Source organism: Cynara cardunculus (assembly GCF_001531365.2).
Source record: "Cynara cardunculus var. scolymus isolate 2C chromosome LG 10, CcrdV1, whole genome shotgun sequence".
Taxonomy (NCBI): domain Eukaryota; kingdom Viridiplantae; phylum Streptophyta; class Magnoliopsida; order Asterales; family Asteraceae; genus Cynara; species Cynara cardunculus.
Window position 1 is genome coordinate 28,391,193 of NC_037537.1, and position 10,628 is coordinate 28,401,820.

General features: G+C 32.1%; 2 protein-coding genes across 2 annotated transcripts; both read left to right on the plus strand.

The window, feature by feature from the left end:
- The first annotated feature begins 4,356 nt into the window (after positions 1-4,356).
- LOC112520428 lies at positions 4,357-6,258 on the plus strand. Its single transcript, XM_025128816.1, has 4 exons — positions 4,357-4,624; positions 5,082-5,386; positions 5,670-5,804; positions 6,197-6,258. Exons 2-4 carry the CDS (start codon positions 5,098-5,100, stop codon positions 6,235-6,237), a joined length of 465 nt encoding a protein of 154 aa, XP_024984584.1. The 5' UTR covers positions 4,357-4,624; positions 5,082-5,097; the 3' UTR covers positions 6,238-6,258.
- A 257-nt stretch (positions 6,259-6,515) lies between these two features.
- On the plus strand, positions 6,516-7,800 carry LOC112519913 (ankyrin repeat-containing protein ITN1-like). The gene is made up of 2 exons (XM_025128234.1): positions 6,516-6,956; positions 7,060-7,800. Exons 1-2 carry the CDS (start codon positions 6,609-6,611, stop codon positions 7,690-7,692), a joined length of 981 nt encoding a protein of 326 aa, XP_024984002.1. The 5' UTR covers positions 6,516-6,608; the 3' UTR covers positions 7,693-7,800.
- Positions 7,801-10,628: the final 2,828 nt, after the last annotated feature.

Genomic DNA, 10,628 nt, shown 5'->3' on the forward strand with positions numbered 1-10,628 from the left:
CGATTCGCTCAAGAAGATTTCCTGATATCATTACCCAAAAAGTTGATGATAGGTCTAACGACACTTTTCCTCTCTATAATAACCATGATGGTTGCCTTTGCGGTTAGCTTCTTCGTGTTATACCGTAACAGTTTGATCTCGATACCGATTATCATCAGTGTAGGTGCTATAGTACCCATCTTTCTATACTTGAAACTGCAGTTTCCTCTTTTGGTGGATGTGTATCGCTCAACGTATGGTAGCAGGTATCTCTTTAGGCCCAAAAAGCGTGTGCTTTACTATCGCAATCCTACTTGTTAATTGTTGTCGTCGTGACCACTTTCGAGCTATTTCTTACAACTTTGAAGGCGAAATCTATGTTTTTTTGTTCTTTTTGAAATTGAAATGTACGCACTTTAACATTGTTGCTATGTATCATGCATATTCTTTTTGTTATCAAATTATTTAGTTTTGTTCTTAAAATATTAATTCAACTATGTCTCGTTTGTTATTTCTGATCAATTGGCGAAATAAAAAGAAAAGCACACAAAGTCGAGTCCGGCCACACTCGAAGAGTTATGGACGGTTTATTAAACACTTACCCGGATAAGTACTTACCAATATAACACTTACCTTACATATCCAATTTGGCAAGGACCCAAAATCTTATAATGATAGTATTTGTGTAATATTCATCACAGGTTCGCAAAACACTTGTGCTTTCTAAATGAACCCCCCCCCCCTACAAACATAAACATCGTCGTTTTTGCAATGCATTGGCATGGTAGAAAGCAAGTTTTGATGAAATTCTTAGTGGGTGTTTGGTTTGACATAATCACTACAACAAAACTAGGTTTATAGGACGTTACCAATTTCTAAACGTCCAAATAGACTATTTTATAAGACTTAGTTTATAGAACTAAATTTTTTTTTTTATCTAAAGACCATTTTGGCGTCCTAACAAATACTAAGCGTCACATTTACAATTTATGGGACACTTATGAGAAAGTATCCTATAAACCTATCTTTTTATAGGACACTTTTTCAAATAGTATCATTTAAAATTGCTAATACGACGTTTTGTATTAAAATTGTCCTAAAAATGTGTTAAGGCGCCTAAAAGCGTCTTATAAACTTATTACAATGTATTTAGATAGAACATTTTATTTTTTGGTCCTATAAAGCGATCTATTAATACACTTAGAAATTGGTGGCGTCCTATAAACCCAATTTTGTAGTAGTGAATGTTTTTTAAGGATTTTGATTTCCTGGAAAGATTTGAAATATTTTGTGTATTTGATATGTAGGATTTATAAACACGAATCATAATTAAGTAATCATAAAAACAATTAAATTTTTTTATTAATTGATTATTATAAAATGAATGTTTCAACATATTTTAAAACATTATTACAAACAAATCTTTTGAAATTCCGTGAGATTTCATTGAAATCCCGAGGATTTTAATTATAGATTTTCCTTTACACTAGACGAAAGGTTATGCCCTCCCAACCAAAACTTCCATTCATTTTTGGGGATGTTAATTCCATTCAAGAGGCTGCCTTCCTTGTTTTGGATAAAATTATGTCTTCAGATCATTGGCAATTTTGTATATGCACCACGATAAATCCAAATAAATTTGCAGCTAGAGCAACTATATCGAGATGCCTAAATGTGGTTCAAAAGTTGTGTTGTACATTCATTGGGTCTAGTAATCGCGGCTCACGGTGGCCTACATTGATTTTGGCCACCATGATGATAACGGTGGTGGTCCATTTTTTGTTGGAGCTCATTCCATTTGGTGTGCCCAAAACCAGGTTTTGGCATATTACGATTAAGAGTCACCACCCCACTTACCTACCCAACAAAATTTCCGTCCATCAAAATAGCATAGTGAGATTGTTGGTAACCATTTTGTTACCCGGTGTAAGATTCTCAATATTTGCCTTGTCTCACTTTCGAGGTAAGATTAATAAAGACCACATATCTGATCGGGTAAAGGTCTTTTTACTTGATAAAAAACAGTAATTGTTTAGTAAACGGCTCATGAATGGAAATGCATGATATGAAGATCTCTTTGGACTGTTGTAGCGTTTGGTGACTTGGTGCCATTCTGGAATATGTTGGATTATCCAACATGCATAGATGCACTGGAGTTTGAAGATCAATATAGTTTCATGCCAATGACCAATTAACGGTTGATTTTGTGAGTGAAAAAGGTTAACAAATTGATTCGATAGCTAAACATAAACTTATTATCACACAACACAAGACAAAAATTTGTTGTTTAGTAGGTCAATAATAATTCCGAACTTGGGTATTGCGGACCTAGTGAATTTTGGGTAAAGTCCGGAAAGAAGAAGTTGGGAGTTCAATTTGGTTGTGGAATATGGTCATTTGGGTCAAATTCCCTAATAAATATCATACGTTCAAATTATTTTTAATATTGAAATTTTCTACCCTTATAATTATTTATTCACGTTGTAATTACAAGGATATAAAATTTAAGTATTAAGAATAATTCATGAATAAAGATTTTAGACAAGTTTTTTACTCCAACAAATTCTTTCAAATTTTCTCCAAAATAGGGGGGAGAGAGAGAGAGAGAGAGCGAGAGTGAGAAATTCTAAAAATTTGGATAATTCTCCAAAATGATTTTTTTTTTATTATATTCCATCAATAAGAAACTATTAAATCACGATATATGATAATAAATGATATATTATTAATATTAGAAGAGTACTCGCACAATGCAGCGAGACACATCTCGATTTTAATGTTATATTTTATTAGTTGTCTTTGTCGATATTATAATACGACTTTATGTGTTTTTAAGAAAACAATAATAATTTTATTTTTGAATAAAATATAAATTTGAAGACATTATAAAAATTTGAAAAAAAAATATACCAATGTTAATATCAAATCAACTATTTAAAAGTTCTCAATTTTTTTTATGTATTTTCTTTAATTTTTTTAATTTTAATTTAATTTAAGTTTAATAATCGAAATAATTTATTTTTGGTTTAATAATATTATATTTTATAAAGATAATAATTAAGTATTCTATTAGAACTCAATAATTATCCTAATTATATTTTAAATTTTATATTTAAAATGAGATGTTTATCTTGTATTTGATTATGTTTATCTGCAGTTAGTTACACGAATTCAGATATAAAACTTTAATAAGTTGTACTTACACACAATCTAATTACAATTTTGAATTTTAAGTAATATGCATTAATAAATAGTAATTTACACGTAAAAAGTGATTTATAATATTTTTTGACAAATGCTTTATAATATAGTATAGATATATAATTATAATATTTTAATAATGTTTGTAATTTAGAAATGGAGAAGTTGACGTTGTTGACCCATAAGGGTAATAATAATTTTAAAATAATAAATAATTAATATTAATGGATATTTTTAGAATTAAAATTAATTAATAATTTATAACTGATGCTAATAAATATTTATTATAAATTAAAAAATTATACTTATTAATAATAAATAAATATTGATATTAATTGGAAACATGTGATCAATAGTAAAGAAAATATAGGTGGAGGGTTTAAATTGTCAATAAGAGAAAGTACGAGAATTGACTTAGATATTGGATTCTAAAACCCCCTTGATTTATGAGAAAATTAAGAGATGGAATATTTCAGTTTGAGTTCAAAGTTTGGAAGAGCGTGTATGAATGTGATGATAAATTGGAGTTAAAGCATTCATAGATCACCCTAACATTCGTGTTAAGTAATTCTTGTCTCATGTCATATGAAATGAGAGTCTTATAAGTCATTGATTCAGGAAAAGAAGCAACAAAGGCGTTGTTGGGTTGAATCAGTACGTACTTAATAGCAATAAGTCACACATTCAGTATACACACATGAATTACTCTTATTAATAATTTTATTTGGAAGGGTGTCCCGACTAATCTCGACGGCAAGAAATCAGCCCCGATAAACTAAGATGCCATAATTGTTGTGGACCCAACCGGGCAGATGGGATATTCCACCACATCCGCCTGAATCTCAACCACTACGCCACACTCCTTGTGGTTCACACGTGAATTATGTGGTGCAGGTGGTGGCTATAGTTTACGATTTTAGTTTTGATTGTGCAGGCAGGTAATTGATAAGCAGTGAAGACAAAGATCCTGACAATCACATATTTGGGGTCAATTGGTGATCAGCCGAATTTCTTAATCAAGCATCAGAAATGTCTGAGATGAGTAATCAACCACTACAGGAAATATCTTATACTTCCGAACAATCCACACCATCTTACAATCCTCTTTGTGAAGATCTACTTTATCGTAAGTTGTAGCTAGTATTATATTTGACTAAATTTCTTTTAGTATTATATTCAGCACCTCATTTATCCGGTGATGATATATACATGAGTTTGGCATAATTAATTTAGTTTTTGGAATTACTTAGAAAGAAGAAGAAGAGATTTCATCAATATTTGTCTTCCTCTCTATCAAGTGTCAGTCATAGGAGACTGGGAAGCAGTGGAAAAGATCCTAGCCATTAATCGTGAATTCAAAGATGACTTACTAGGGTATAGTATCACAGAAGATAAGGATACAGTGTTAGAATCTAGAAGTGAACCATCAAACATGAATCAATGATAAACGAAATTGAACATGAACGAAATCTAACCTTGTACAGTGGGGCTTGATGTTGTTTCTTGTACTTGTTGCTCCATCGTCTTCTTCCAGTTTCACACCATAATCTGCCCTTATGATGGATAAGGATATGCAGAGATTTTGTGTACTGCATGAGGCATGAAACAGGGTATGGATGCCATATATGTACGTTCTCAACAGGTTGACAGTTACTCCCATCAGGTAACTGTTAATAACCACCATTCCAAGGGTTGTGTCCCTTCATTCTTTATATTTATACCACAATACGTATACATAAAACTGATCATTTAATAAACTTATACGTATTATAAATCAACTCTTAATTACATAATTCAATTGGTCATATATATGAATATATCAAATATGTTACTTGTTCTCTTCATGTAGTACATACAACACTTGCCATTGCTGCATGTTCCGAAAACATCAAGTACGTGGAAAATCTAGTCGACCGGATGACAGATCAGCAACTCACACTTCAAGATGAACATGGCCGAACCGCCCTTCATATCGCAGCTGCAGTTGGAAACGTCGATATGGCAATGGCTATGGTTGGAAAGCATCCGCAACTGCTGAAAATCCGTAATGGTGTCAACGCGCTGCCAATCTATGTGGCTGTTATATATGGAAAACATGATATGGTTGCTTATCTCTATGATGAGTACAAAAGTATGGCAGGTTATAATTGGACAGTCGACGACATAAGTAACGTTTTATGGAGATGCATCGAGGCTGATCTCTTTGGTACATTTCTTGTTTCATCATAATTATGCATGTGTTTAAGTACCCTTTAATTTCCTTGCCTCTTTTTCATCAGTTTTTACTTTTTTCTCCGTTCTGAATCAAGTAGTTGTTGCAATATGGTCATCATTATGATCATTTGATGATCAACCTCATCTTATATCAAAACATACACCTTTTCTCAAGATCCTATCATATGACTTGTTTTCCTAAATAATTGTAATGGGYTTCCATATAAATTATGCTTCATGTTGAATGGTGATTGCCATATAAATGCTTTATGTAGATTGTGCAATAAGAATATTGGATGACCAAGGCGACCTATTTGGATTCCCTTCAAGAGTGTATGCACGAGAGATACTCTACATATTGGCTCAAAAGACTTATGTGTTTAAATGTATCAAGTTATGGAAAAATTCAAGTAAGTATTTTTTTCATTCTACATTTAAGTTAATTGCAATTTGTTAGAGATACTGTTTAAACCTATACAATTAGGTGCAAGAAAACACACACACTTATGTGTGTGTGTGTATATATATATATATATATATGTATATGTGTGTGTGTGTGTGAGAGAGAGAGTTCAAACGAGAACATAGTCAACTTACGCACACTCTTGGCCCGGCTACCTTGGAGGTTTGACCATCCTTAATCACAAGTGGTTTATTTTGTTCTAAGATCACATATACCTGTTTCATTTGATCCTTCGTATATAGATATTGATATAAAATCACATATACCTGTTCCAAGTGGATTACTATATAAACTCTTTACCACAAATTTGCCGAATTAAATTACGTTACTTTACTACAGATGTACGTTACTTGCAGTCACTTGGGTGCGACCTGCCATAAGGGAAAGTAGTGTAGCCCCAGGCCCAGAATTACTAAGAAAAATTCGGAAAAATATTTTGGAAAGGCCGAGTGATGAAATCAAGCACATTCTCAAAGGCCCCTGCCACAAGGGAAAGTAGTGATTAAATGAAACATGYTATGAATCATATCATAGATAATTGTGGGGGATGAATATTGTAAAAGAAAATTAAGTCTATATTAAGCGTTTTGTATTTAATTAATCTGATTGTTACTTGCATGCAGTCACTAATTAGGGGCGACCTGCCATAAGGGAAAGTAATGTAGTCATAGGCCCAGAATTACTAAGAAAAATTTGGAACAGGATTTTGCTAAGGCCGATTTATGAAATCAATGAGATTCTCAAAGGCCCCATGGTTATTACTAAAGATGCGGAGGTAACATACCCTTTTCACATACCGTTTGTGGCAGCAGAAAAGGGCAACACTAAGTTTTTAGCTGAGCTACTTGCTGAATATCCTGTTCTTTTGTGGAGGGTAAATGATGATGAACATAATATCTTTCACATCGCCGTCTCTCATCGCCAGGAAAGTATCTACAATCTATTATACGATATGGGCTCAGTACATAGTGTTATTACTCGTGAGARGGACAAGGATGGCAATAACTTGTTACATTTAGCGGGAATGAAAGCAGAAAGTCCCCATGAGGATGTGTCGGGAGCTGTGTTTCAAATGCAACTTGAATTGTTATGGTTCAAGGTACATATATATATATATATATATATATATATATATTACTTCTAACCTGGCCATTCAAGTAATGGTTTCAATCGTATTTAATGAGCTTATATGTGCATCGTAGGAAATAAACTCTAAAGTCCCTCCTTCTTGTAGAGAAGAGAAGAACAATGATGGTCGAACACCACTTCAACTATTCACCGAGAACCACCACGACATGGTATCCAAAGGTGAGAAGTGGATGAAAGGAACAGCCAACCAATGCATGGTGGTTGCTGCACTAATAACCACCGTTGTATTTTCGGCAGCTTTTACCATTCCAGGTGGGTACGACCAAAACGATGGCCTTCCTATCTTCCTCAAAGATGGACCCTTCATAGCCTTCGTCATATTGGATGCCATTTCTTTAATCTTGTCTTCAGCTTCCATCCTTATGTTCTTATCCATCCTTACTTCTCGTTACGCTCAAGAAGATTTCCTGGTATCATTACCCAAAAAGTTGATGATAGGTCTAACGACACTTTTCCTCTCTATAATAACCATGATGGTTGCCTTCACAGTCAGCTTCTTCGTGTTATACCGTAACAGTTTGATCTCGGTACCGATTATCATCAGTGTAGGAGCTGTAGTACCCATCTTTCTATACATGAAACTGCAGTTTCCTCTTTTGGTGGATGCATATCGCTCAACATATGGTAGCAGGTATCTCTTTAGGCCCAAAAAGCGTGTGCTTTTCTATCGCAATCCTAGTATCTGATTGATGTCGTTGTGACCACTTTCAAGCTATTCATTAGAACTTTGATGACGATATATATGTCTTTTTCTTTCTGAAAGTGAATTAGTAATATATCACGCAGATTCTATTCGTTATCTAATTATTTAGTTTAGCTCTTTAAATAATTACTTCAACAGTGTCTTTCTAACGAATATATAAAGAAAGCATACAAAGTCGAGTTGGGCCAAATTAACTCTTGTTTGCTCTCTTCTTCATTTGCATGCTCTTGATTATAAGCCTATGCATAAGTTTATTTACCATTAATTTTAGCATAAATATTTTAAAAACCGTTAATTACTCATCATAAATAACAAATATATATATATATATATATAATATTTATGTGGATGTTTTTCTTTTGTGACGAATTTAGTATTCATCATGAATAGTTCATTAATAATTGGTTTTTACAGTCTTCAAAATATTTACAACTTCTAATTAAACTTTCTACGCACCGGTAATGTTTTTGAGGGATTTTGATTTTGTGGGAAAAAATTGGAACGTTCGTTGTGTTTAGTATGTAGGGTTTGAAATGAAATTGAGTTTCATTCTTTATAGATAACTTATAAAAACTTTTTACAAATAATTAAATTACTTTTTATTAATTGATTATTATAAAATAATTGTTTTTAACATATTCAAAATGTTATTACAAACAAATCCTTTGTAATCCTCTTAATTACAAACTATATATCTCCATGGAATTTTGAAATCAATGTTTGTGGAATTTCTTTAAAATCCTGAAGATTACAATTCCAGTTTTTTTCTTTAAACCAAATATTAGATTGCAATGGAATCCAATTTTAAATCCTGCAAACCAATCGGGCCCTAAACGGAATGGCGTTCCTTTGCCTTCCAACCAAAATTTCCATCCATTTTTGGGGATGTTAATTGCATTTTGGTATCAAAATATATATTCAAGAGGTTGCCTTCCTTGTTTTGGATAAAAGAATGGATCATTGAGAATTTTGGGTGTGCACTATAATAACTCGAAATAAATTTGTAAAGCCAGATTAACTACATCGAGATGCTTAATTGTGGTTCAAATGTTGTGTCGTAGGTTTATATCAATTGCTCCAGTCAAGTATTCATGATGAATGACATGAATATAATGATAAACTTATATATTCATAAATGGAAGTGATTGTACTTACAATGATAGTATTTATGTAGTATTCATCATGAATACTTAATTAACAGTTGGTTTTTATAGGTTTTCAGAACACTTATGCTTTCAAAATGAACTTTCCCCCTACAAATGTAAACTTCATGGCTTTTACACGGCATTTTGTATTAAAAGTGTCAAAAAGTGATATTTTATTTTAAAAGTGTCCTAAAAACGTTCTATAAACTTATTACAACGCATTTAGATAGGAAGATTTAATTTTTTTGGTCATATAAAACGATCTATTAGTACACTTAGAAATTGGTAGCGTCCTACAAACCCAATTTTGTTGTAGTGAATGTTTTTGATGGATTTCGATTTCCTAGAAAGATTTGAAGTATTTTGTGTGTTTGATACGTAGGATTTGAAATGGAATTGAGTTTCATTCTTTACAGATAATTTATAAAAATAAATCATAAGTAATCATAAAAATAATTAAATTCTTTTATTAATTGATTATTATAAGATGAATGTTTTAACATATTTTTAAAACATTATTACAAACAAATCTTTTGAAATCCCGAGGATTTTAATTCTGAACTCTCCTTTACACTAGACGTGAGATTGAAATGTACAAATCCTGCAAATCAACCACGCCATAGACGAAAGGTTATGCCCTTCCCCCAATCAAAACTTCCATTTGTTTTTGGGGATCTTAATTCCATTCAAGAGGCTGCCTTCCTTGTTTTGGATAAAATTATGTCTTCAGATCATTGGCAATTTTGTATTGCACCAAAATAAGTCCAAATAAATTTGCAGCTAGAGCAACTATATCGAGATGCCTAATTGTGGTTCAAACGTTGTGTTGTACATCAATTGGTCCAGTAATCGGGACTCACGGTGGCCTAAATCGATTTTGGCCACCACGATGATAACGGTGGTGGTCCCTTTTTGGTTGGAGCTCATTCCACGTGGTGTGCACTAAACCAAGTTTTGGCATATTACGATTAAGAGTCACCACTTCACTTACCTACCAAGTAAAATTTTCGTCCATAAAAATAGCATATTAAGATTGTGGTAAGCATTTTTTACCCAGCGTAAGTGTCAATTTATTTGGTAAGAGGATGTAATTGTTTAGTAAACGACCCATTAGAAATGGAAATGCATGAAGATCTCTTTGGACTGTTGGAGCGTTTGGTGACTTGGTGCCATTCTGGAATATCTTGGATTATCCAACATGCACTGGAGTTTGAAGATCATTATAGTTTCATGCCAATTACCAATTAACGGTTGATTTTGTGAGTGAAAAAGGTTAACAAATTGATTTGATAACTAAACATAAATTTATTATCACACAAAACAGACAAAAAATTGTTGTTTTGTGGGTCAGTAATAATTTCGAACTTGAGTATTGCGGACCTAATGTCTTTTGGGTAAAATCCGAAAAGAAGAGGTTAGAAGTTCAATTTGGTAGTGGAATAATGATCATTTGAGTCAATTTCTCTAATAAATATCATACATTTAAATTATTTTTAATATTTACATTTTCTACTTTTATAATTATAAATAATTATAAAAGTAGAAAATGTAAGTATTAAAAATAATTCATGAATAAATATTTTAAACAATTTTTTTTACTTCAACAAATTCTTCCAAAATTTTCTCCAAAATAAGGGGAAGAGAGTGAGAAATTCTAAAATTTTGGATAAGTCTTCAAAATGATTTTCTTTATTATATTCACTTTTAAATCATGATTTATGGAATATATATATATATATATATATATATATATATATATTATTAAGTATATATA

Coding starts and splice junctions, on each gene's coding strand:
- LOC112520428 (XM_025128816.1), top strand. CDS start 5,098: ATGACAGATCAGCAACTCACACTTCAAGATGAACATGGCCGAACCGCC. Junction 5,387..5,669: donor CATCGAGGCTGATCTCTTTG/GTACATTTCTTG, acceptor TGCTTTATGTAG/ATTGTGCAATAAGAATATTG. Junction 5,805..6,196: donor CAAGTTATGGAAAAATTCAA/GTAAGTATTTTT, acceptor ACTTTACTACAG/ATGTACGTTACTTGCAGTCA.